Source organism: Nesoenas mayeri, assembly GCF_963082525.1.
Source record: "Nesoenas mayeri genome assembly, chromosome: 5".
NCBI classification, from domain to species: domain Eukaryota; kingdom Metazoa; phylum Chordata; class Aves; order Columbiformes; family Columbidae; genus Nesoenas; species Nesoenas mayeri.
Window position 1 is genome coordinate 61,768,677 of NC_137548.1, and position 27,068 is coordinate 61,795,744.

At 46.4% G+C, this 27,068-nt stretch overlaps 1 protein-coding gene across 6 annotated transcripts; it reads left to right on the top strand.

Annotated features, from left to right (window-relative positions):
* Positions 1-3,222: 3,222 nt before the first annotated feature.
* PAX6 (paired box 6) lies at positions 3,223-14,933 on the top strand (the record flags this gene model as incomplete). Of its 6 annotated transcripts, none has more annotated exons than XM_080345619.1 (10): positions 3,223-3,901; positions 4,673-4,714; positions 4,808-5,023; positions 5,519-5,684; positions 10,126-10,284; positions 11,119-11,201; positions 11,481-11,631; positions 11,754-11,869; positions 13,889-14,039; positions 14,848-14,933. In XM_080345619.1, the coding sequence occupies exons 1-10, from the start codon at positions 3,677-3,679 to the stop codon at positions 14,931-14,933; spliced, it is 1,395 nt and encodes a 464-aa protein (XP_080201745.1). In that variant the 5' UTR covers positions 3,223-3,676. The 6 variants fall into 6 exon arrangements, with proteins under 6 accessions (XP_080201745.1, XP_080201747.1, XP_080201750.1 ...); XM_080345621.1 differs by having other exon boundaries at positions 3,223-3,832; positions 11,772-11,869; XM_080345624.1 differs by having other exon boundaries at positions 3,223-3,832; positions 4,808-4,822.
* Positions 14,934-27,068: the final 12,135 nt, after the last annotated feature.

Genomic DNA, 27,068 nt, shown 5'->3' on the forward strand with positions numbered 1-27,068 from the left:
AAAAGCTCTAGGGACTGTCCAGGCGCTGGGTCAAGGCAGGCACTAATGAAGGGAGAAGGGGCTTGTTTCTCTGCTCTTTGTAAGTTGGAGGGTTGTTGGTCCGTTGAGTTGGGAAGCTGCGCGGCCGGTTAAGGAGCCTGGGTTTCTGCACTCGGGGTTTGGGTAGAGGAGCAGAATGGAGGCCATTGTTCGCTTTCTGTAGGCTTTGTTTAACAGTTCTCACCCCCTCCTGTTCTTACTTTTTAAAGCAGTGAGGCGAGGTAGACAGCGTGTGTCACAGTACAGTGAAAAAGGGGAAGATCTAAAGACCAAAAAAGAAGTTAATCACAAGACGGGGAGTTTGGGGGAGAAAAAGTTGCTAGTGCCGCGGGGAAAAAAAAAATAAATAACTCGAGGAAATACCCGGAGGTAAAAATGAAGCCCCGCTCCCAGCACACAGGGCAGCCGGCGAAGCGCCCCCCCACCCCACCCCGGCTACCCCGGTGCCCGCCCCGCTCTGCTCCCCCGGCCCGCACCGCACACCTTCCCGACGTGGCTCCACACTTTTTAATGTACTTCTTCTGCTTTGTCCTAGAGGGAAGACTTTAACTAGTGACACGCAGATGTGCGAGTCCCTAAATTGTATGAGAGGACAGTCCACCCCGCTTTCAGGCAAGTTTAAAAACATGACTTCAGACTCTCTTTGTGATTGTTGTCGCTCCACTTAATACACCACCCCAGTGAAGGGCACTACCGACAAGGCAATACGCCACCTGCATGCAATTAAAACGAGAAACCACTTGGCGGGTTGCTTTTCTTAATTTTTTTTTTTTTTTTCGCGTGTCAGGGATACATATGTACATTTTTGCCTTGAGGTATTAAAGCCCCCAAATCCTTAAACTAATCAGGGGAAGACGCCTAAGGATAACAAAGTAAGCCTGTGAGATATTAGCCTTTCTGCAGCTTAAACGTGTGCACTACCTCCCCTGATTAATGCCTATTTTATCGCTGATAGACTGCTATAGGCGAGCCCCGTGGGATACTGCTCTATCGGCCCAACATGCAGAACAGTAAGTGACTCCGCGCCCCTTCGCGGCCGCGGGCGCGCAGGAGCGGGCAGGCAGCCGGGGGTCGAGGCCTCGCACGGGGCGGGGTGGGGGAGGCGGCTCCGCCGGGTGCGGTGGCCCCTGCGCGGCCGGGAGTGCCGCCCGCCCCGTCGGGGCGCGGGTACCGCCGCGGGCGGCGTGGAAGGGGCCGAGAACGCTGTCACGGCTCCTGGACCACCGGGGCTTGCCCAGTTCGTGGCCCAGGCCACAATGTGTGTCCCTGCCTGCTCCGTGGTGGGAGCTGGGCAGGAAAAAGCCACTATGTGGTAGGTGCAGTTCCCCGCCACCTCCTGGTTTTATTTGCTTCCAGATTCTGATGTCTTTTGTGGATTATTATTATTTTTTTGGACTTTGTTGTTGTTGTTGTTGCTGATGTTGTTTAAGACCTCGCCGATAGGCCTGCACGCCAAAGCGCTTGCACAACGCGGGAGCGCACGGAGCTGCAGTCGAGATGGCTGTGGAGAAGCGGCCTCTCCGTGCCCTTCGAAAAGGGGCTGCGCGGAGGTCGGGGGTACCGGGGATGATGTCCTAGTCAACCCGGAGGATGCCCCATCTCCCCGGGACGCGGATCTTCCGCGGGGTGGGCTCCACAGCCGTCGCGATTTTGCGAAATCGCGCAATCCTGCGGCGCTCCTGTGAGGGGGGCGCTTATCTTCTGCGTGTAGAGGCGGTGAGGAGCGCAGGCAGAGTTGCGCGGCTCTTGAGCGGGGCGCTCGGCCCGCACCCCAGTGCTACTCCGGGACCTTGCGGGGAATGCGCAGCTCTGGGACCCCTTTATCATCCCCCCGTTAGACCGGTTAATAAGTTGTCTCCTCGTGTGATGAGCATCAGGAGAAACACCAATTTGGGGTGTTTCTCATAAAATCTCCGGTGGATTTTTTATTTTTTTTTGGTGCGTGGCCGTGCCGTGTATTTTCATTTATTCTGAGGAAAAACCGAGCCCCCAGCATCCCGGGGAAATGTACTAGCCGCGCCTCACAGGGACGGCAGCGGCTGCCCTTGGCCGTGGCGTGCCGAGGGTTTATGGTAATGGGGGAATGCCTTCACTCGGCCGTTTGGGATCGCCACTGCAAAACGCAGAAAAGATATCATTCGGGTGAAGCCTTTATTTTGTTTAAAGGTCGCGGCGGGCTCTTCAGGCTTTGTGTTAATAACTCCTGGGTGTATATGGTGCAGAGCATCCAAATTGACACCATATGTTTTCCTATTCGATGACTAGCAATAGAATACAAGGCGCATAATCATTGCCACTGGGCGAGATCTACACCGCTCTCCAGGGAAATTATATAATGATTAAGGCTTAACCTTTTAAGTGAAACTTTGATTTTGCTTTCCCCGCTGCCATTTTTTATGTCGGCGAGCGTCCCTCCCTGAAATGGGCTCCCCGCACGCATTTACGGGCACGGGGCGGGGGGGACGGCGGCTGGAGGGAGGGGGAGCCGCAGAGGGACTGCGGTCCCGGCCGCCCCCCGCCGCCCGGAGCCGTCCCGCCCGCCGGGGCACAGCCCGCCGCCCCCCGGGGCGCAGGCGGGGAGGGATTCGGGGCTGCTCTCCCCGCGGTGGGATGCGCAGGTCGCAACGCCGGCCCAAGCGCTGCTGGGCCGGGGCGGCAAATTCCCCAGCCCCGATGTCACTTCGAATCCATTGCGCAGGGAACGCGACCCCTCGGTTGTGTCCGCGCAGAGCCCCCGGCTACCTCAAACCGCAGCCTCCCTCGGAGGGAGAGCGAGTAGAGTTCAATCTAGTCTGAGTGATATCCAAATGCGGACAGAAAGGGTCGTTTTATCATGCTACTATTTGTCGTGACGATGCAATTTTCAAAAGCAGAGTACTGTCATAAAGTGACACGCCTGCCACAAGTGCTCCAACTGATCTTTTCAATTAGCCTTCCATGCATGATCCGGGGCGACTTCCGCCTATTTCCAGAAATTAAGCTCAAACTTGACGTGCAGCTAGTTTTATTTTAAAGACAAATGTCAGAGAGGCTCATCATATTTTCCCCCTCTTCTATATTTGGAGCTTATTTATTGCTAAGAAGCCTGGGCTCTTGGAGTCAATTTATCAGGAGGCTCCAAAGAGAGGAGAGCGGAGCGCGCGTAGAGCAGAGCTTCTCCAGGGAGACTTCCTCCAAAGCCTGGAGCTGCAGGTTGGGCACTGGCGAGGCAGCCTCTCGCTTTGCTTTTGGCGAGGCGAGCCGTGGCTGTGCAGGCAGGCTTGGGTGGGTTTGGGTTTCTTTTTTCTTTTTCTTTTTTTTTTTTTCTTTTTCTTTGGTGGGGGAAAAAAAAAAAAGGAAAGCAAGGAAGCAACCCAAGGCGATCTAGTCCGGAATATTCTGGGCTTTTGGGCTGGGTTTGGGTGGTTCGCCGCTGCGGCGGGTTTTGCAGACGGGGAGTGCGGGCGAGGGCGCTTTTCGGAGCCGCGGTGGCTCCCGGGGAGCGGCGGGCGAGGACGGTGCCGGGGCCGGGCGCGGTGGCTCCTGAGCGGGCGGAGCGGAGCGGCGGGTGCTGCGCAGCGGGGCGCGGAGAGGAGCGGCGCACTGGCTGCGCTCCGCGGGGTGTGCGCGGGTCGGGCGGGTGGGAGCAGAGGGTACTATGGTGGGCGCTGTGCTTCCCGCAGGTCACAGCGGCGTGAACCAGCTCGGCGGGGTGTTCGTCAACGGGAGGCCGCTGCCCGACTCCACGCGGCAGAAGATCGTGGAACTCGCTCACAGCGGCGCCCGGCCCTGCGACATCTCCCGGATCCTGCAGGTGAAGGCGGCGGCGTCCCCCGTCCTCCCACCGCTCCGCTCCAGAGCCGCTTTGTCCACCGCTGGCCGCCAAGGCGCTAATTGCCGACCCCCCCCACACTCACCCACCATCACCGCCACCACCACCCGCCTTCCAGCCTAATAAAATGATCCATCTGCTTATCTTGATTGTTGTTGCAAATAGACCTCTCTAAGCGTAAATATATCTACCTTTATTTATTTTTTTTTTAAAATTTTTTGTTCCCCTTTATTTCCGTCCGGTGATAACCTGCACTCTCGTTACAGTTAGTTCGCTGTAATAAACTGAATTATACGACTCGGCATAATTTCAGTTTCCTCTCCTTTCCCCCTTCCCCCATATTTACTTATGATTTTGTGAGTTCTGTATGCATTTGGCGTGGCTTACTGCTTTTTTAATCTTACCTTTTTATTCTTCCAAAAAGCGGGGAAAAAAAGAGAAAAAAATACCCCCCCCCCCAAGCCACGCTGTTTTAGCCCGGAATCTGTCTTTATGGACACATTAACGCGATCTGGCGCAGCTCAGGGGTACATTGTAAATATAGGTTTTGATAACCCCTCACTCACCCTGTCCCCCTCAAGTACTCTGTCTAAGAGCAGTGAGGACGATGGAGACTAGTCTGGCTTAGCTATTGTTCGCATTTAAGACGTATTTTAACATTAATACTAAAAGAATTACGTTTTGAGCAGATTTTTTTTTCTTACAAATGTTTTTAAAGTATCACTTTTGTAGAGGGTAGGGCCACGAATGTATTTTTTTTAAAGAAAAAAAGACTCTCTAAGTAAGTTCTCATACCATTTAAGGTATATTTTTGTGTTATAGACCCATGCAGATGCAAAAGTCCAAGTGCTGGACAATCAAAACGTAAGCTTGTCATTGTTTAATGCATACTTAAACAATTTTATTTTTGTCTTGAAATTATTAATAATGTGATTTTCTGTCCGCTTCCCTATCCAGGTGTCGAATGGATGTGTGAGTAAAATTTTGGGCAGGTATTACGAAACTGGCTCCATCAGACCCAGGGCAATCGGAGGTAGTAAACCGAGAGTAGCGACTCCAGAAGTTGTAAGCAAAATAGCGCAGTATAAACGAGAGTGCCCCTCCATCTTTGCGTGGGAGATTCGAGACAGATTACTATCAGAGGGGGTCTGTACCAACGATAATATACCCAGTGTAAGTTCATGAAAAAAACCTTCCTGTGTACTGTGTACAATGCTGGGTAGCCGTAGCGAGCCTCTGCTTCCTTTGTTTTGATATCAGATGAGAGGATAGCAGGTTCACATCATTTGCATGTGGCAGGGTCAGACGTGTTTTTTCATACAGAATCTGACAAATGCCTTTAAGGAGGGAAAAAAAAAATGCGGGTCACCCCTGTGCCTGGCGCCTCAGGACTGCGAGCATCAGTCGAAGCTATCACTGTGGTTTTGCAGGGTTGGGTTTGGGGCTTGTTTTTTTCCTTTCCCCTTGGTTTGTTTGTTTGTTTGCACCACCACCAGCAGTGAGCGAGTCGGGGCAGCCGCAGCTCGCAGCCGGCGCTCGGGGAGCCCCTGACTTGCGCCCAGGTCGAGGAGCCGCTCGCAGCGCGGAAGGGCCGCGGGGGTTGCGCGGGTGGCTGGCGGGGAGCGCGCTACCGCACTACCATTGCCTTTCCTGTCCTTTGCCTTCCAGGTGTCGTCGATAAACAGAGTCCTACGCAACCTGGCTAGCGAAAAGCAACAGATGGGTGCCGACGGGATGTACGACAAGCTAAGGATGCTGAACGGGCAGACGGGGACCTGGGGCACCCGGCCCGGCTGGTATCCCGGCACCTCGGTACCCGGGCAGCCCGCCCAAGGTAAGCGACAACCTGGCCGCCGCTCCCCGGCCCGGCTCGACCCCGCTTGGCGGAGGTGGCACCGACACGGGTCCCGCTCGCCCCCTCCCCGATCGCCGCCGCCATGCTGAGAGCGATGGGCAGTTTTTTCTCCGGCCAAGGGTTGCGGGTGTCCCTCCCGCCGCCTCCCCGGGCAGCTGCGAGCAGGTGGGCGGCGGGGGCCGGGCGGGCGTCCAGCCCCGGCCCCGGTCCTGCGGCGGGCAGGGGAACCGGGAGGAGCCGCTGTCAAAGCCGCGGCCGCCGAGCTGCGGTGCCGGCAGCAGCCGGGCGGGTTCCCGGGCTCATCCTTAACCTCGCCCATCAGCCCTGGTAATTAAGGATCCTGCTCCCCACCCGGGCCGCCTTCCCGTGCCGGGGTCTCAAAAGCTGGGGGGATCGGTAACTATCTCCGTAGGGCTGATTATAATTCCTCCTCAATGGACCCGAAACAACTTTGTAAATATAGGAAACTGTTTATCCTGAAGATTAATAGGTATTTGTTGTAGGAATGACAAGGGGATAATATGAAGGATAATGGGATGTTACGTTACATACTTAAGATGGTTAATGGCTTCTTTTTGAATACGGGCTCTGTTGAAGCTCGGCTCTCTCCCTGGCTGTGGTCATTCCTTTAGAAGAGGTGTCTATATACAACAACCTGCTTTTTGTTTTCACCCCGCAAGGAAAAAAATCGGTAACAGTGTGCGGAATATCTGGTACAAAGGATGTTTCTGTCACACGCAAGAATTTGTTATGGGAACAATTCTGTCGCTATGTAATTGCTCATTAGAGATCGTTTTGTTTCTCATTAAGGCGACATGAATAAGCGTCTAGTTGAAGGAGACAGCTGTAGAAATGTTCCACAGGAGACCTCTGGACACGATATGGCACCGCTTGCCAATTAGACATGTCAGTTTTAAGAGAAGAAAACAATCTATGAAGGACACTAGAAATATAGAGTGGAGTCCTCGCTTTTCCCCACCCCCACTTTGGTGTCTTCTTTTTTTTTTTTTTAATTTTGTTTTGCCCTATGTCCCCCTCGGAGCCGGGACGGGCCCTCCCGGCAGCTGCGCCCCGGCTCGTCTCTACCTGCGGCGCCCGGGGGCCGGGCAGGGGCTGCCCCTGCCCCGCTACCCGCATCCCTGCCCCGGTCCAGGGCTGGCCGGCCGGTGTCGGGACTCCCTGTCCTTCCTTCGCACCGCACCCGAGAACCAAACCGCGGAGCGGTGCGCGGCGAGGGGCGCGCTCTGTCCGCCCCTGTGGCTCCTGGCGGTCCGGGCACCCTCCGTTCCCGCCGTTTTTCTTTTTTTTTTTCCTTGTTTAAAAAAATTTTTTTAGGAAAGACGGTACATGAAAACATTTAGGAGCTCCCCCTGCCTCCCCTCCTCTCCGCAGAGCAGTGCTCCCGGGCCCTGCTCCCCGCGGTGTGCGCGGATGCGGTGCGGGCGCACCTGGGACCGTTGCGACGGAGGCGCCCGTGTCGCGGCGGGTGGGGGGAAGGTGTTGTCGGTGGAGATGCTGGGGGCTTGCGGTGACCCCTTCCCGTAGCGTGGGGATGAGCGCAGCTTCCGCGGGGGAGCGCGGACCCTGGGCAGCAGCGTGCCGGAGCGGGAGGACCCCGGGAGCCCTCTCCCAAATTGCCACCGAAATAAAGCGGTGCGGAGCGGGGCAGGGCTGGCTGGGGCCGGGGGTGCCTGTGTGCGTGGGCAGAAGAGGCGAGGGAAAGGCAGGCAGGCACTTAAAACATCCGCATGGCAAAATTAAAATTAATAAAATGGATTTCCTCTGGAATATTCATGCTCCCTCTAATGTTTTTCCCTTGCAGGGGTATGTTACTGGATTTTAAGAGTCCATTACTCAAAAAGCATAAGGCGAGGTTAGGTCTCAGAGGGGTACAAATATGGTCTCAATCTGATAAACGCCATGCAGCAGTGAATAAAATAATGGATACATGAGGGCTGACAGAACAAAAAGAGACATCTCTATCCGGGAGAAATTCTCTAGTGATTTAGTGGTTTTAGGGATCACCGAGACACTGTTTCTTATATTTTTTTCCCCTCCCTCTCTTATAAGACTAAAGCCTTCTATAGGATTTAGACACTTTCTCTTTCAACAGATGCTACAATGTTTTGATCCCAGCTCTATAGCTGAGAGGTGCCGCGATTGGTTTGCTATCTTTTTTTGCTTGTTTTCCGCCTCACTGATTAAGACACTAAGAAACTAAGGAATGATTTTATTTCCCAGCGTCTTTTTTTTTTTTTTTTTTTTTTTTTTTCCAGGAAACAAATCCTATACCCAGCGTCAGATGGTCTGGCTATAGGATAATAGGGACGGACATTCACTCTCTTTCTTACGGATTAGGTCTGGAAGGTGGAACAGCTCTATTGAGATCGCTCCTTTTAGGGGCTTTTTTTTTTTAAAAAAAAAAAAAGGGGGGGGGTGTCTAAAAAGAAGATATCTTAATTGTTCCGCGAGGGGGTTTTAGATAATCATAAGCGAGTTTAACACTAGGTGAAACTTTTAGCTGGCTCAGAGGTTTTTGGGGAGATGGGGAGCGCGCCGAGACGAGGTTGCAAAAAAGTGTGGCTTCTGAAGTTTAAAAATAAGTGAGGCGGGGGGCAGGAGGGGTGCCCGGTTTGGGCTGGCCCTGGGAAGGGCGGGCGCGGCCCCGCGGGAGCCCTCGCTCCCAGCGGCTTGCGGGGGCAGCCGGCCGTCCTCGCCGCCTCTGCGCGGCTCCCCCCTCCCCTTCCCTCCCTTTCCCTTCGCTTCTCCCCCCGGTCCGTGCCGGTCCGGTCCGAGCGGACAGTGATGGATGAGGGCGGTGGCGGAGGTTACGCGGCGGCCCCCACCGCGGGCGGGCGCGGCCCCCGGCGCTGCCACCAGCGCTGGGCAGGGCGGCTGTCCCGCCGCGGCGGCGTTCCCGGGGCTCGGCGGCTTTGTGTGCCCCTGAAAGGCAGAACTCCCCCCCCCACGGCTATTCACCCGCCGCCGGCCGCCTCAATGGGGCTGCGGCCGCCCATATGGTGACCACGGCCGCTGAATCCCTGTGTTTAAATGGGGGAGAAAGTTCGGGTTTTAAAACATTTCAAAGTGGTTGAAAGGGTCCCACCAGATCCTGTCACAATTCCCCCCGAGCTTTGAAGGCCGGGGCCATTGTTCGCCGATTATAAATGATATTACTTTAAAGTTGATTTCCCACAATATTTAAAGGATGTAGCGGGAGTGTCGCTATTTATTTTTGGCGTAACTTTTCAAGGGAATTAGCATAAGTAGCCCATGCGTCCCTCATCCCATCTCCCCCTTTATATGCGACATCAAAACGCCTCGAAAAATATGCTTTGAAAGGAGAGGGAGAGCTAATTTAGGGACAACGACTTCTCTGCCTCGGCAGAAACGTCCTTTTCTTTCGGGCACGGCGGCCTGGGGGTCCCTGCAGAGCCCCGCAAACCGGCCGGACCCGAGACGCATCCTTGCGACCGCCCGAAAGGGGAGCACAATGAAACTTTCCCCTGTTTAATGACAGAAATTACATTAAAAGTGGTCGAAATGCCCTAATTAAAAACGTACCGCTTAAATGATATGCCAGACGTTCAGCTGCAGAAGAGCGTATTTAGCTAGTTAGTGAACTCGCTACTATTTCTTTTAAAATTACATGTTAAAATTTTAAAAGAAATCTTACTTTTCTCTGGTGCAACACATTACAAAGAATGGACAGTCCTTTTATCTAAATATAAAATTCCATTTTCAGCAATTATAGCCTGTTCTTGGTGATGATATAATTACAGCTGTGCTCAGTAATAGGTGTCAAGGCAATGCACACTCATACAATAGTTGAATAAAACTGCAGAACAATGCAGGCACTTCTAAATTCACAACCTTTAAAATGAAATTGACTGTGCAGAATTCAAATAAAAACTGGATAAATATTTTTTTAAAAAGATTACAAGCTTGGTTTGGTTTCTTAATAGCATTTTCTGCAAACCTATCAACATCTAATTGATTAGAGAGGAATTACTGATTATAGATAATCTGAAATACTGAACATCACTATTTTAAATGTAGCAATAGGTAAATAGATGCAGCAAACAGAGAAGACTGCCATGGCACTTCAGCAGTGATGCACGGAAAGAATCACTTTCGGGGGAAAGTATTTTTATGCGGGTTTTATTCCAGAGGAAAAACAAAATGAAATTAAGACCAGGCGATCGTATTTCCTTATCTCCAATGTTTATGATAATGCTGGAAACTGAAATGTTTCCACGCTACCCGTGTCATTAGCGCAATGTTGCTTTGATACCCGAGACGTTTATAAGGGAGGGTGTCAGGAAACATGGCTGAACTTGTTTCCAATCATGTTATTTCTCTGATAGGGATCTTAAAACAGGGGTACCTGCGTTTCACTTTCCGACTCTCGGTTCCGCAGATGGCTGTCCGCAACAGGAAGGAGGAGGGGAAAACACTAACTCCATCAGCTCTAATGGAGAAGATTCAGACGAGGCCCAAATGAGACTCCAGCTGAAAAGAAAGTTGCAGAGAAATAGGACATCCTTTACCCAAGAGCAAATCGAAGCCCTTGAGAAAGGTGAGTGACATTTTCCTATGGCTGAAGCGGGAGAGAAAAGCAAAGTGTGCCCTGGCTGTACTAAGAGCTGAATGGAAACATGGCATTCACATGCCTTATATATGCACAGATATTTTAAGTCCATGGCTCCCTCCATGCCTTTTTATTTATTGAGCTCCAAATATTCATCGATGGCTGCGGTATGCACTGAAAAGCTGTTAAAAGGTTTTCAAAGGGACTGTACTCAGGGCAGAGATCATACCGAAACATCAGCGTTACACCCTGGGCTCCTCTCAAGGGGAATAAATCTCCTCCTGCCGACTGTGCCATGTCGCCGGCTGGGCCACATTGCCATACTCCGGGAAGGCCAGGGCAGGCAGCTGGGGCTGGCAGCATCCTCCGTGCCTGTCCCCACGCTCGCTCCCTGTCCCCAGCGCTGCCGCTGCCCGGGGCTGGGAGCAGGTGCCCTTTTCCCTGACTGGCCTGGGTGCACCTCGCCTCTGACCCGCTGCGGATCTTTGTTCTTATTTTCCGCTGTTATTTAGTGACATGCCATTTCACTTGTTGGTGACAGGGTCAGAGCTGCCTTGGGGACCCCCTCAGTGGAGGCAGAAGCCCTCACTGCTTCTTGAAAGATGCAGCATTGCTCCCAAGCCTGCTGATCCCCTGAGCGATATTCCCCAGCAGGCAAGGCATCCTCCTGCCTCACACATACACATGAAGAAAGCTCAGCTTTGTCTTTACAGTGATGTTTCTTAAGAGCAGTTAGAGCAGAGGCAGTCCAGGAATGACCCTGCCTTTACACTCAGCCACATTGACTCTTTGCAACTAATGTAACCATATTTTCTTCTGCAGAATTTGAGAGGACCCACTATCCCGATGTGTTTGCAAGAGAGAGACTAGCTGCTAAAATAGACCTGCCTGAAGCAAGGATACAGGTACCGAGTTACTGTGCAATTATGACTATTATTATTTTTACTATTATAATTGTTGTTAATCCTGGTTTCTCAAAGCACAGGGCTGCCCTTATTTATGATCAGGTATTTGTCCATCTCCTCCTTCAGGAAAATAACAGCAGCCACAGTTTGCTTTCACACGTTGCTTTGCTACGCTGCAAGCCAGCTCTCTATCAGCACAGCCCTGAGCCACGTGGGGGAGGCCTCACATCTCCAGTCCTTGTAAGGTCACTCACGTCTCTCAAAACACTGTATTTCCAGGTGTGGTTTTCTAACAGAAGGGCCAAGTGGAGAAGGGAAGAGAAGCTGAGGAACCAGCGAAGACAAGCCAGCAACACTCCCAGCCACATTCCCATCAGTAGTAGTTTCAGCACAAGCGTTTACCAGCCGATCCCGCAACCAACCACCCCTGGTAATGCCACCAACCCGCTCACGTTCATCCATCCTCTGGGGAAAATGAGACTCTCAGACTGTATCACCGATTTTAATTATGGTTGAACTAATGTGTTCATCTATCTGTCTATTCTATTATAGTTTCCTCTTTCACATCAGGTTCCATGTTGGGCAGAACGGACACGGCGCTCACAAACACGTACAGCGCACTGCCGCCCATGCCTAGCTTCACCATGGCCAACAACCTGCCTATGCAAGTAAGTCCAGTGACACCGCCATGGCACGATGCTCCCTCAGGACTCGGTGGCCCCTGGGGTGTGTGGGAGCGCGGGGGCCCTTCATCCCAGGATGGGGAGTTACAGACCCAAACCACGCTGCAGGGAAACTGGCACAAAAAGCTTCCCTGGCCTCTAAAAAGATGCCCTGTTTTGGGAAAATCACAAGAGAAAGGACAATCTAAGTCCTGGTGCCCTGACAAGCCCTTTTCCCAAATTTTGAAAGAGAAACATCCTCTAAATTGCAAGGCAACAAATCTGGGATGAGAAAGCCCTTTTCAGAAAAAAACACAGTTAACCTATGGAATTCACTGGTGCGGTATTGTGGAAGTTGCTGCCCGAGTAAGCTGCTGGAGGGATCTGGCCTTTTTGGTGTAGGTAATGTGGCAGCGGCACATTAGGAACACCTGAGAGAGGGAAGGATGTGATTAGCATCAGTGGTTATGCCAGCTAAGCCAGAATTGCAAGAGCTGTCAATCCTCATGCCTGAAAGCATTAGCTGATCACCAGCTGGGTTAGGAAGAAATCTATTCCTTTGGGGTCTGTTTCTATAGACCTTTCAGATGCAAAATTCCTCCTTTTTTAATGGTGGGGTTGGCCTAGGAAGGTGCTGGCCAATTACGGGAGTTTTCCAGCTTTGTCTGAGGCACACAGCATTGACCACTGCTGGAGACAGGCGAGCAGATTAGAGAGCCTGACTCCTTCGCTGCGGCAATTACTATGTTACTAATTGCTGAACCAAAATTAACCAAATAAAGTTAGAGTCTCACAAGTCTGCAGAAAGAAATGACGTTGGCTAGGTCGCTATTCCGTGACGTTGGTAGCCGGTGGCACCGTTTCCAGCAGCGGGCTGAGAGCAGATGACAAAAGATCAAAAGGCTGATACGGGAGGGGACCCCTGGGAAAGCAGGAGGCCCCTGATTCACCGCTGGGCACCTGGGCTGGGACCTGGCACGTGTGAACGTCTCTGGAAAGTCCTGCCTATGTGGCTGCATGATGTCAGGGTGGGAGATTTGGCATCCAAACCATCGGCATCTCCCTGTGGACATGGGGTTTGCTGCTTGTTCTCCCAGGGCATAGGGTGTGCGTTTCCCCCCATGTTTGTGTGCTTAGAGAGCGAGGCTGCATTTTCAGAGACAGCATGTGTCAGGGATGTGCAGATGGAGGAAATATGTGCAGACATGTCGAGTCTTGTGTGCTCGGAGCGGGAATTACTCATCCTGCTCCCTCACTGCTTCCCTGCATCAGGGCTGCATCAGCACCCTGGAGTGGGAAATGCCCCTGGCTGGTCCTTCCCCAGCACTGTGCCATCCCTCACCCCCTGCCCCCAGCTGCTCTTGCCCCTGGCAGATGGAGTTTTAGGGGTTGGAGTTCAGGTAAATGGAGACGTCTGGTCTCCTGGGATGCTGCTGGCATGGGCTTGGGGTGACCGAGGCTGATGGAGGATCGATGCACATGTGCGTCAGAGCCTCGGTCACCCCAAACTCACATCGTCTGTGTGTATGTGCAACACACAGATGCAGGTCCAACCTTGTGTAACCACCCTGTGTGCCTCAGCAGACTAATTTTTAGTTGCACGCCTAATAGTTTTTAGTTAAACCACCAAGTGTGAGATAAGATGCCAGCCCTGCTCTGTCTCTCTGTGGCTGCAAATGGCAGGAAACGTCTTTCTTCTACAGAAGCACAGACAAGGGCTTTGGTTCCTAGGTTTAGGTATGTAACACTTTTGTTAGCATCTAGATGTAGGGATCTGCTCAACAAGGCATCTGAAAAGGCGCCAGTGACCATTCATGTCATTTCTGTAGAGCAAAAAGCTCCAGGAAGAGGCTTCTTGGTTGAACTCCTAACTAGGCGTTTACATTTAGGTCCCCAAATTCGAAACTGAAGCTCATCTTTGCTTGTGCGCGCTGCCCCTGAGGGCTGGTACATCCATCCAGAAGAGCGTAACGTGGTGTTTACCTCAACCAATCCTTAACACTGTTTTGTCCTTTGCTCCCACAGCCCCCAGTACCCAGCCAGACCTCCTCCTACTCTTGCATGCTGCCCACCAGTCCATCGGTGAATGGCCGGAGCTATGACACTTACACCCCTCCTCACATGCAGACACACATGAACAGCCAGCCGATGGGCACCTCTGGCACCACTTCCACAGGTGAGTGCCCCCGCGGCCCCCCTGCCTTTCTGCTCCAGAAATTCATTTTTTTTCACAGATATTCACTGGGAAAAGTCTCTCCCCATTGCTGGGAGAGGTTGGGGTTAGTAGCTCTCGAACCGGGCAGAAAACAGAAATGTATAACCTTGTGGGCTGGGGCAGAAAGTCTGATTTTTAAGCTGCTGCTGAAGGGATAGATGAAAGATGGCTCATTAACAGAGGTGTTGTTCAAAGGGCGGTGCAGTGGGAAGCTCTCCAGTGAGGCCCCCACCCCTCAAAATCTTCCCTGTGTAATTGATTTCTAAGGCAGTCTTTATTTCACTGTTAAATTTCAGTGGAGATAGGCCTGTGAAGTTAAGTGTATGTGAAAGCGTTTGCAGGACTGGGCATGTTTTCACCGTGTCTGTGTCAAAGGCTATTTTTTGCTAAAGATTTGAAGTTATCAAAAAGGCAGGTAACCGGTAGAAATATTAACCTATGCATAGGAAGGCAAACTAGGGTAAAAAAGGGTAAGTGTCAGCATAAACAGGAGCAAGCCAGACACATATTAAAAGAACAGAAATGTTCAGTGTATTTTGGGTTGAATTCCCAACAAATGAGCCAACGCTCTGGCATTTATCTCAAAGCATGACTGTTTATTTATAATAACACATCAGTGAGACGTGCACAGGTTTTTAAAATATGTCTCCCTTCCCCCCGCACCTGATTCTGCAGGCTGGTAGATGGCGAGATTTAATACTGGAATACAAGCAAAAATTGTGCTATGTATAGAAAAACTAAAATATCAATTTTTCCCCTCAATTTTCAGGTCTCATTTCCCCTGGAGTGTCAGTTCCAGTTCAAGTTCCTGGCAGTGAACCTGATATGTCTCAATACTGGCCAAGATTACAGTAAAACATGTGTTAATTCCGTAAATGACTATATGGACAACAGTTGGATGTTCAGCAGTATTTTATAAAGGAAGAATGGCTCTCAGAGTACTTCTGTACTGCAACTGTGCCCTATGCTGTAACACATGGAAAAGACTTTCACACGGACCTTTGTACACTGAAGGCATTATATCAGTTGGAACAAATCTTCATTTTGGTATCCAAACTTTTATTCATTTTGATGTATTATTTGTAAATGGGCATTTGTATGTTATAATGAAAAAAAAGAAAAAAAGAACAATGTAGACTGGATGGATGTTTGATCTGTGTTGGTCATGAAGTTGTTAAAAAGAAAAAGAAAAGGAAAAAAAAAAGAAGCCATGATCAACAAGCTTTGCCACGAATTTAAGAGTTTTATCAAGATATATCGAATACTTCTACCAATCTGTTCATAGATTATGGATTGATGTTCCAAGTTTGTATCATTCCATTGCATATAATTAAACCTGGAACAATACGCACTAGATTTATGTAAGAAAAATATCTGTTGGTATTTCCAAAGGTTGTTAACGGCTGAAGCTATGTGCAAACAGGGGTTAAGAGAGAACTTTGATGAAGAAAAGAGTTTGATAGATAAAAGGTAGATTGTGTCTTCGATATAATCCAATTTGTTTTATGTCGAAATGTAAGTATTTGTCTTCCCTAGAAATCTCCCAGAATGATTTCTATAATAAAGTTAATTTCATTTATATTTGACAAGAATATTCTATAGATGTTTTATACACATTTTCATGCATCATACGTTTCTTTTTGGTCGGCAAGAGTTAATTGTTCTTAGATATAGTTGTACTACTGTTCACAGTCCAATCATTTTTGTGCATCTAGAATTCATTCCTAATCAATTAAAAGTGCTTGCAAGAGTTTTAAACTTAAGTGTTTTGAAGTTGTTCACAACTACATATCAAAATTAACCATTGTTGATTGTAAAAACCATGCCAAAGCCTTTGTATTTCCTTTATTATACTATTTTCTTTTTAACCTTATAGTGTGGTGTTGCAAATTTTGTTACTGTGTTAGGTTAATCTCATTAAGCTTTATTTTTGATTTATTTTCAGTTTTCAATAAGGATTTTTAAGAAACATTTTTATAGACTTTCAGCACTTCTACCAGCCTGTAATTTGGGCTAACAAAAAGAAGATAGGTTCACGGATCTAATTGAGAGGAGGAGGTTGGTTATTTAGCTCAGGTTTCTGGGGATGCTCTAAATGAACTCCAGAATCCAGCAGTTTGCATCGTGCGAGTTAGTGGTGGTGATGTGATGCATGTCCATGTCTATCTGCTGTAATTGTACAAAAAGTACGTATAGACGCACATGCACACAAATATACATTCCTGACTTCTAAAAAATGTTTTTGTTAGGGTGCTTAGAAAGGAAAAAAAAGAAAACCAAAAAACAGCTGTGTTTTTAACAGGCTCTTTGGGAGAGTGAGTACCATCCCTTTATATTGCCACACAGCACAATCTTAGTGTAATTTTCCATTGAACTTGTAACCTGGTTAATACCTCAATGCGCTTTGTGTGAGGGTTGTTAGTGTGGGCGTGGGTGGAGAGCTGCATGTCAAGGAATAATGAGAGAAGACAAATCAACAGGCAACAACAATGCGAACTGGGACTGGCTAGTGAAAGCTAAAGGCCTTTAGTCACTGGCAGGGAAATCTAAACATTCCCATATCTATGAAGCTGGCTCATTGTGGTGCAGTTGTTACTCCCGATGCTGTGCTGAAAAAGGGATCTCATGATTAAAAAGCCAATGCGCCGGGAGTTTTTGAGTCAGAGCACAGGCATCACAAGCAGCCTTTGTAAAGCAAAGATACCATCTAGGCTGGTTATGTTTTCCTTTCGGCATATTTGTCACCGCAGATAACACTTCATTGTAAACTTGGAGTAGCAGAGTTGTGGTGCTGAGGTAGTCACGATGCTGCAGATGAGATTAAACACACGTAAACTCCAAATCCTTTAGGGAAAAACAGCAGCTTCGCTCAAACCACAGTACAACAATAAAGTCAAGAGCCTGAAGCAAGCAAAAATATGCAGAACAAGTAGATTAAAATATTTATTTTTAATTGATACTGGTCAGTTTTGTTGTATTTGTTGTAGCAGCATTAAGTAGTTTTAATTATCTAGAAGTCATCATTGGAAAATATTACTGAAACATGTATTTAAAAAAAAATGTACATATGCTTTTATCAGATATACACACAGACATTGGTATGGACAGATCACCAGCATTAAGTAGTTTTAATTATCTAGAAGTCATCATTGGAAAATATTACTGAAACATGGATTTTTTTAAAAAATGTATATATACTTTTATCAGATATACACACAGACATTATATAAGGTATGGACAGATCACATTAAACACCACATTAGACAGGTCCCTTCTCACATAGATAGATCAGTTCTGGGAACAACTGATTACAGGTAAAACCCCAGCACTTTTATAGCCACATAGAGTGTTCATACCTACTAATGTAGTTTTTTTTTCATCTAAATGCCAACTTCTGCTTAACCAGGAATGGAAATGAGCTTCCCATCCCTTCCTCCCCTGAGAGCTTTTGCCATGGTTGCTGTTCCTGCAGGTGCCGATACGCGGGCAGAGGTATCTTGCTGTAGCTCTTCCCTGCCCTTCCCAGGTTTTCCCAGCCGTGTAGCTCCACCGCCTGTGGCCCAGCCGCTGGTGGCCTCCACAGAGCCATCGCCAGCCTTCTACGTCCCTCCTGAAGCCTTCTTCAGGGCAGACTGTGCCGAGGGGCTGCCGCCGTCCACAGCCCCGCACCGTCGCAGCGACGCTAGAAAGCGGTTGCATGCGCGGATGAACTTGGAGCTGATTTGGGTGACAGGCTAGCCAGCCGCGGCGGAGAGGAGACATTTCTGGCTCACTGGCTCGTTATTGTGCCCTATGGAAGGAGGTCGGTGGGGAACAGTCCCTGGCTGGCTGCACATCGCGAAGAAGCCGGGGCGTTTGGTCCCTGGAGCGCTGCTTGTCTGGAAGAGCCGCTGCCGTGCGTGCCGGGGGCTCTGCGGGTTGCAGGCGGTCTTGTGCCGCTTGTCGCCTCCACAGCCCCGTCAAGAGCCTTATCCCCAGGGTGGGCCGGGGCTGAGTGGGCAGCGTCTCAGGGCTGCCAAGCCTGAGCACCGGTGCCAGCTTCAGGTTGCTGGCTGGGGGCCCGGGGAGGCCCCGGAGTAGCCCCCGTGCCCAACTGGCCCCTGGCAAATGGGTGCAGGGGTTGCGTGGGGCTGCGTGGGGACGTGCTGCCTCACCAGGCATCGCTACCGGTGACATCAGCGGGGAATGAAAATCTTCAGCATGCTCTGAACAGCCTCTAATACCCATTTTCACTCCCTTTCTTCTTCTAGAGCTGTATTACTTAAGAAGACTGAAATCTGCAGCAACCTCAGCGTAACACAGCAATTCCCAAGGGTCTCCTCTTTTTTACCACTGAAATTAGTGGGAGTTTTGCTATTGATTTCAATAGGAACAAGAAATTTCTGTGCATTTGGTTAAAATGTATTTCATAATAACACCTTGTACTTTATTTATAAGCCCCTCCTAAGGCATTTCACAAATTATAGTCACACAAGAATTGATGTGTGAGCGCTGTCTTAATAACACTGTATTTTGTATCTCAAATATTGTGTTCTAGATACAATATTTACAATTACAAGTGAAAAGGCTGCTAACCTAACAGTTATTGTTCGGAGCAGACAGATGACGAGCCATACATGCTGATGGCGACGCAGACATGCTTGTGGTGATGTACGTGTTGGAGTTGCCTCGCACCGTGCAGATACCGGTTTTAATTGTTTTTAAAAGGTAAGCACGAGTCGGCACGCGCCCTGCTCCAGGAGGCAGACAGAGCTGCTTTCTCATCCAGGCTGTAACACAGAAAGGGGATTTTCACCGCTTCATCTTAGCTATGTCTTTATAAAACGAGCAAAACGTCCCCATAGACTGGTTTACTTCAGGCAGCCTAACATGGGACTTACCTTTTGGGGCAAGATTGCAGTTGCAAAGAATAACCTGGGACTGACAACACACGTCACCTCCCTCAGGGTTTCTGGTCATCAGTAGTCCTGTTTCATTCACTTCCCATGGCCAAAGGTGTCTGGCCCTTTTTTTTTAATTGATTTTTCTCGTATTACTGACTAAAATATATTAACTTATTTTCTCTGGGTAATATGTGCAGGTTTAGAGTTGTCCTAAGGTTTACCTTTATTCTGCATTTCCATGGTATAAAGAGTACTAGGAAAACCGAAAATGTATAATTTTTTATTTATTTATGTATTCTTTTCCCCAGCTCATTTCCATTCACTCCTGTCCTCAGCTTCAGCAGCTGAGCATTGCTCCATGTGCAGCCAATAAAGCTCCTCTGCTCTAGGAATGCTGTAGCATCTTCTTTTTAACCACCTCTTCTCTGAGAAGGCACCTGCTTGCTTAATGAGCTCCTGCAGCCCTGTTTCTAATCAAAAGTGTGATTGGCACCTACAAACACCCAAATACAATTCACCCTCCCCCCCATAAGAAATAGGCATATGAATTACAGATGTGAGAGTAGAGTCTGTGATGGCTGTTTGTTCTTGTTCAGACGTTGAGTATTTACATGTCTTGCTGCGGAGAGAAGGCAGCAGCAGTTCTGTGGCTGGAGCGTGCAGGAATCCCCAAAGCCCCAGTCCTCCGCAGCATGTTAGAGGTAGAAAAAATGTTCCTCCTCTTTGGGTGGAAAACAAAGGATGGAATATAGCTTGCTTTGTATTCCTGCTGGAGAATGATGCTAGGCAAGTCTCTCTGTTTAGCAGTTCTTTGAAAAAATAGCAGAGGATGGAGCAGTCTGCACGAGACGCGTGGTAGTAAAGATAGCACAGTTTGGATAGGAGCCAGGCTGGCAAGTTCCCTCCTTTAGAACACATTTTAAATTAATTCCTCCCCTAATATTCTCTTAGATGTAAAGAAAGAAAAAGCCAGTGTATGAGCAGACACTTAGTGTAGCTTACTTAGGATGGTTTACTATATTAAGATAGTTTTCAGCAGTGATTGTGTGGAAGATGAAGGTGTTTCCATAGTGGCTGCAGAAATGAAACCTCAAAGGAGATCTCATTTGATCAGTCTTCTAACATCTACAGGTGATGTGTGACAGGGTTCCATAAAACCTCCAGCTGCCAAATCCTTGTTTATTTTAAAGATGGCACTTTAGAGAAAAGTTCCCTTGAAACCTGCTTTCCCTTAAGTTGCACTATGAACCTCCAATGACTGTGCTCTAACACAGAATTTCAGGGCTTTCTGTGCCATTCCCTTCCTCCCCCTCGGTAACACCCCGCCAGGTCATATCCCTGGTGAGATGGCTGTGATTTTGAAGGGGATGAAGGTGCAAACATGTCTGATGCTGGTGGGCTGTGTGCTGGAGCTGTTTTGCCCCCACAAAGGACCACGATACTGTTTTTGCTGGGCTGGCAGAGCTCTGTGGTTTCTTGGGCACTGGAGCCTGACCTCCTAAGTCGAATTGTAGCCGAGTCAGATGGGGAGCAGAGGTTCTGTGAGCGACCAGGAGGACCCTTGTTACCTTCAGGTGCCTGACAGGAGCTTTAAGTTGTGTGGAATCCTCCAGCAGAGGCTGCAATTGCCTCCAGGCACCTGCCAGACCTCACGTACACTCCAGCAGCCGAGATTGGCAAGGGCTGCGAACTGCGGTTCTTCCTCTCCTGGGACATATGAGCTTTTCCAGCTGCACCAGCGCAGTTTGTAGATTCACAGATTCCTTCAGGTCAGGCCTCTGACAACTGAATCTGAGAAGTTTATGAGAAGTTATTCCATAGAAATTACAAATAGGGCACCAGAAGGTCTCTGATTTATATGGAGCTGCATACAGCAGATAAACACCTTCGGGTTGCTACAATAAATATGTTAACTTATCGCAAGTGAAGAAAATTTATATTTCTCCCTGTAACTGTTTATGTTTCACCCTTTACATTTTTCTCTGCTAAGTTGCCTTCACATTCAGAGTCTGTAGTCTGCAGTTTCATATTTCAAGTACTTCAGGGGAGGGTTTATTTAATTTTAAAACTTCTTCTGTCAGACTGGATTAAATAAAAATCCAGTCATTTAATTTTTATAATTTTTTTGCTTTTAAAGGAGCAAGTTGTCCCCCTTGACTTCTCTGAATTTGACACTCTTCCTTTGCAAAACATGCATTCAAACCCTTCAATTCTTACCTAAACTAAGCTTCTGTTGGGTTTGATGGTTTCCTGGGTTATGATTCAGTTGCTCTGCATGAACTGCTGTTGAATTACACCTGTTTGGGCAAGGGCACGTTTAAAACTTCATAGATCATTTTATAGGCAGGGACTGCATGGTCCCTCTGTTCTGCTCCCTTGTATATATTCCTTTACTGTGTCTATCTGCTGTATTCTCTGTCACGCATGAAGTAATTGTGCCTACATATCATACACCTGGTGCTTCCATCCTCTTCCCCAGCGTTTTGTTGTGGTCAAGTTTTATTTGTTCATTTGAAGCTGCTGTATTGGTGGTGCATGCTTGAAGCTCCATTTAAGTGACGCTTTGCTAGTCAGGTGGCTCCTGGGAAGGCTTCGTCTTCCACACAGACGGACTTGCTCTTCCATTATCTCCAACTGTCAAACTCCTTCTCACTCAAGTAATTTTCCAAAATTGCTGAGCTATCCTGGACATAGGCTGTGAAGCACCATAAATGGAAATTTCCCCATGCTGGAGAACTCTTCCAAATGTTTTTCTCTGCCTGTCACTCTCCATCTGGTCTTAACTAAGTTCAGCTCTATTCACTAGTTGAGCTTTTCCAAGTGCAAGGCCACGCTGGTGGCAGGAGTTTCATTATACATGATGCACAAGAGATGTATATCTGTTGTCTGACCGGTTCATCTGATGGATCCATAAAGATGTTGAATATGCCTGGAGAGGAAATGGACCCATTAAAACTTCCCTGGTCAGGAATCAAGTGCCGGAGCTGCAGTTTCCAGCTATGGCTGCTGGCGAAAGATGGTGGGGCTAGAACTGGCATCAAGACCTGCTAGAATGATCCCTGTCCTATTGATTTAAAATAGGTTAGGATGACAAATTTATTTCGCAGTGGTGCAAGACCCGAGCCAAGAATGATGCCCTGCACAAAACAGTCCTGAGCTATAAGCTCTGAGATACTTTGATAATATAAACAAATACACGCTAAGAACTGGAGAAAAGTCTCATGCAAGCAACATATTTTTAAACAACTTTACAGCTTTTTCTCCACACAATATGCTTTCTCAAAATATTGACACTGAAAACTGCTTGATTTCATACCTAAACCCAAACCAGATCCCATTTCTGTTCCCCTGTAAGTCTGGCCCCATGATGTTTCTGCCCGTTTTCTTCAGTGCTCCAACCTGACACCAAAAAAGCAGCTGTAAATGCACTGAAATTTGCCCATTTCAAGACTTTTTAAGAGAATGCCTCTGATGTCGTAAGTGCTGAGAGCATTCCAAGTGCTGGAACATCCAGGCTCGAACTCTGCCAGCAAAAAGTGGAGGGTTTGGTTTTTAAAAAAATTCTTGCTACATTTTGGATTGAACATTTACCTTCAATGCCAGAAGACAATAAAATACATTTTTTAATAGAGGAATAAGGTTCCACTTAAATTTGAGAAGAAACTTCTTCTCAGTGAGGGTGACAGACACTGGAACAGGCTGCCCAGGGAGGTTGTGGAGTCTCCTTCTCTGGAGACATTTAAAACCCACCTGAACGCCTTCCTGTGTCACCTCATCTGGGTGTTCCTGCTCCGGCAGGGGGATTGGACTGGATGATCTTTTGAGGTCCCTTCCAACCCCTGACATTCTGTGATTCTGTGGTTCTGTGAATATGCAGCTACAAATTCTCTAGATATGCTAACATTTAAAAAAATCCACTGCACCTAATCCTACCATTTTGCTCCTGGTCTAAATCGTCACTGGTTTCTCTGGAAGATTTTTTAGATTAAGCTCTACAGCACCAGAAAATCCATGTGCAAAAAAAATACAGAAAACACAAAAGCTATCTTTGTTTTGATATGAACAGAAGGTCTGCAAATTAGTTCCATGTACCTAACAACTTTCAAAATTGTTAAAGGCGGAGTTTAAACAAAGCAGCCAAGTTTTCAGCAGATGCTTCGGGATGCTTGATGCTCAACACTCCTGAAAATCTGTCTGTCCGTTTAGATGCTGAAATACAGATGCAGGCACCCATTATATCAATGAACCATTTTTGGAAAAAAAATGAGCTTAACAATTGCTTATATTGGACTAGAAACTGAAAAAAATTGTGATGGATTTTTTTTTTTTTTCCGAGTTGCCTTTTTTTCTTAAGAGGATTCGCTTTCATTCTTCTTTTTACATAAGTACATTTATTATTGAGTAAGCACCAACGTATGCTCAATGTGATTAAAAAAAGAAAGGTAGACCTTGCACTCAGCTAGCTCACAAGAGAAAAGAAAAACCCCAAGAAATGCCATGGGGGATAGTACTTGTTTCTACCACCTCTTAAAGACATAAAAGCATCTTCTTGCCTGTTTCTGATGTGCTCTGTAGTTAAGGATGACATTTCTCCATCACAGGCGAAAAAACCCACTTTATTAAATTTCTAATATATGATACTGGAGAAATACTGGTTTGACATCTGTGTGTGTGTGTTGCTTGTAATATACATACATTTTTAAAGGGATGTGTTATAAACTTGTGGTTTCAGAAAAACTTGATTAATAGCTCACTTTCCAATATTGGCATAGTAAAGGATTTTTGTAAGTTAGACTTCTGCACTTTTCCAAAAGCTGTATTTGGAACAACATCACTATTTTATATTAAATTTAAAGCTGAAACCAGTGGTGTACTACCATGTGTATCACATGCCATGTAGCTAAACACTCATTTTCAGATGCTTGTATCTACTGTTACAGAAAATTGAATTCAGCTTCATCCTTGAAATCACTTTTGAGATTTCTTTACAAACACAGAACAAGATTTAATCTATCATAATATTCATGTTCCAAATACTTATATTTTGAAAACCTCAACACAACAGAAAGTATATAAAGAATTCTTATTTGACATATTCAAGACACAACGTTTTAAATTTCATCACTGCTTTCTCAACTGTATGTCACAATTCTGTATAGATCAGGTTCTCGTGCTGAATTGGGAACGTCTTCCCTGGGATGAGTCTATTGTTTCCCTGCTGTGTTGGGCGGTTTCAGTTCGTAGCCTGCTCAAAAGTAGGAAGTTCTGCTTAAAATCTTCCAAAAAACAAACAAGAAATCCCTTGCACCGCTGTCTCTGTGCAAAAGAGTCCCCCGAGCATGAGGAAGGATCATGTTCATCTTGCAAAGATTTTCCATGCAAGCCAACGAGGGGGCTCTGAAGATGCCGAAGAAGTTGGTAGCACGTTGCAACAACCCGTCAGAAGAGGCTGCACCCAACCTGCAATGAGCTGGGCTGTACCCCTTGGTTAAATATTTGTCTTAAAATCAAGAGAAGAGAGAACAGGAGGACGTTTAGTACACAAGTGCCTGAGCATCACAGAACAGTTAAGGGGAAAATTCACACAAAATCACCATGTAAACACTTCTCCTGCTTTCCAAGTCAAAATTACTTTTGGTGCAACAAATGGAACCTACACCATAACTCCTATATATCTACATACTACCAGGTAGCACATACATAGCATTGGTTCACTTATCAGTTTACTGATAAGTCAAGTCACTGTCACGTGTTGTTGAAACTGATACAACATTTTGGAAGCAAAGAAGAGAAAATTTTGCTCTGTGTTTTTGCCTTAGGTGAACAACACTGTACATCTGTATAGTCTAACACTTATTTTACAAAGCATGTTTAGTGACTCAGAAAAAAAATTAATCCAGATTTGCAGAATTCCCTTTATTATTCAAAATATTTGTCAGCTTTAATATTAACCTACCAAAGTTTTTGAAACTGAAGTCTTATAAATTCATAGGACACACATATACACATATACACACATGGAATACCCGCGCTACTCACTAACAATTTTCAGTTAATATATTAACTAGAAATCGACTGTGACCTTCATGATATATTCTCCCCTGTATGTTAAGTCAATGACCTATTTAAGTATGTTGGCAGCAATTTATATGTCTTGTGACTTCATATTTCACAAAGAAATACTGTGGTTTTTGTTATTTACATTAAAAAGACGTACTATGTAGAATTTCAACTTTGTTAAAAATCACTTTATCCTAAGTATTTAAATTATTCCATGCTTTCAAAAGGCACAATTAAGCATCTAATGAGAACTTCCTTTCAATGTTACACATAATACAAAAAGAGAAAAATGTTTGAGACATCAATGCTAATATTTTAAATATATTGGCATAGGAAAGTAGGTGTCTTTTGGCCTTATTAAACTGACAGTTCTGTTCTGAAACTTTATTTTGAAAAGATTTAAAAAGGATTTGTGTCTTTAGAAAGAAAAAATACAACAGGCATACCTAAAAAATACAGAAGAGAAAACCTGATTGTTACTACTAATGAAATAGCTGATGACAAAATAGTAGTCTTTTTGATTTTGATCACAAAAAATAAACTGGTAGTGACAGGATATGATGGATAGATTTGACATCCTGGCAAATCACTGTCATTGATTCAATTATTCTAATTCAGAATAAAAGCTGTATACAGTATGTGTTTATGCTACAGTGGAGTTTTTTAAGTGATTGACATTCATCATATTAGTTAGACAGTTTTAAAAGCTGTGTCTTTGTTTTACACAGCGTTGTCAAGAAAAAAATAAAGTAGAACCTGGATTGCAGGAAAAAAAGAAAGGAAACCACTTAACCAACTCCTGGTTCCAAACCCATCAAAATAAGTAACCATTATTGCATCCTATTAACATGTTCTTTGAAGACTCAGTTTCACTCCAGCCATGTAATCCACTATTAGAGAGAGTAAATTTTGCAACTGTAATGCAATCTTACAGCTGGGTGGCTGGAAGTTCCACGGAGAAGAAGATATTACCTCTCCAAATGGAAGGCAGCCTCAGAAGAAAAACACACAAACCACTTGAATTTACAGGTCAGCTTTGCTTTACCTGCCTTTTGTTTGATGAGATATACACACAGATACATAGAAATAGGCACAAATAGGATATCTGAGGGTACAGAAGCCTGAATTACTTGTATATTCTGCCCTGCTTTAGACCAGCGCACTGTGATACCCTTCCCCGAGCTCGGATGTGCTCTTCTGGTTTCTAGCATTAATGTAGCTGTCGGTTTGAATTTCAATCTTGAATTATGTCTGTTGACATAATTTCATAGTGCTGACTTCAATTGTTTAGGATTACTGTTTTCAACTACACAAGGAAATCAGTTCTTTTCTCGCTGGTTAGTAAATTCCATTCGAGTGCATTTAAATGCATGTGGTAAGCCATAAGGCAAAGTAATTATCTATAATAGATTCTGATTCAAAAAACAACCATTCTTAATTACTGGCATCTTAGAATAAAGACGTATATGTTTTACATTTATTATTACATATTTAATGAACTAATGTAAATATTTCCTGAAATTTAAGAACGGTATTTCAATTTTTAAAATTAATGTTTTAAAAAACATAACTGTGTAGTTTGCTTTCAAAATAACACGTAACAATGAATTGCGCAGCTTCATTCCTTTATTGCAATAAACCGCCCAACTTAACTTATTACTCATACAAGATATGAAATGTAAGTATATAAAAATTCCATCGGTAAAAATATCCCTTTATTTTTGTTGTAAAACAAAATTAGAAATGAAAGGACAAGAGTAATTTTCTTATTTCAAGGAACAAAACACTGTGTGTTTCCAGTTGAGCAGAACAATGGCAGGACCCAACCAAACAGAAGCTTTAACAAAAAGCAAAATCCAAACAAGCCCAAAATTAGTACAAAGAAACCAGAACAAAGGAAAAAAAGCCAAAAAAGAAGGCACCATATGATAACGTGTATTTTTCAAGACTGCTGGGTCAAATCATTAAGAAAAATATTTATATAAGTCATTAACACTCATAATTAGAGTGTCATATAAATCTGAGTGAAACTGCTAAGTAGAAATCA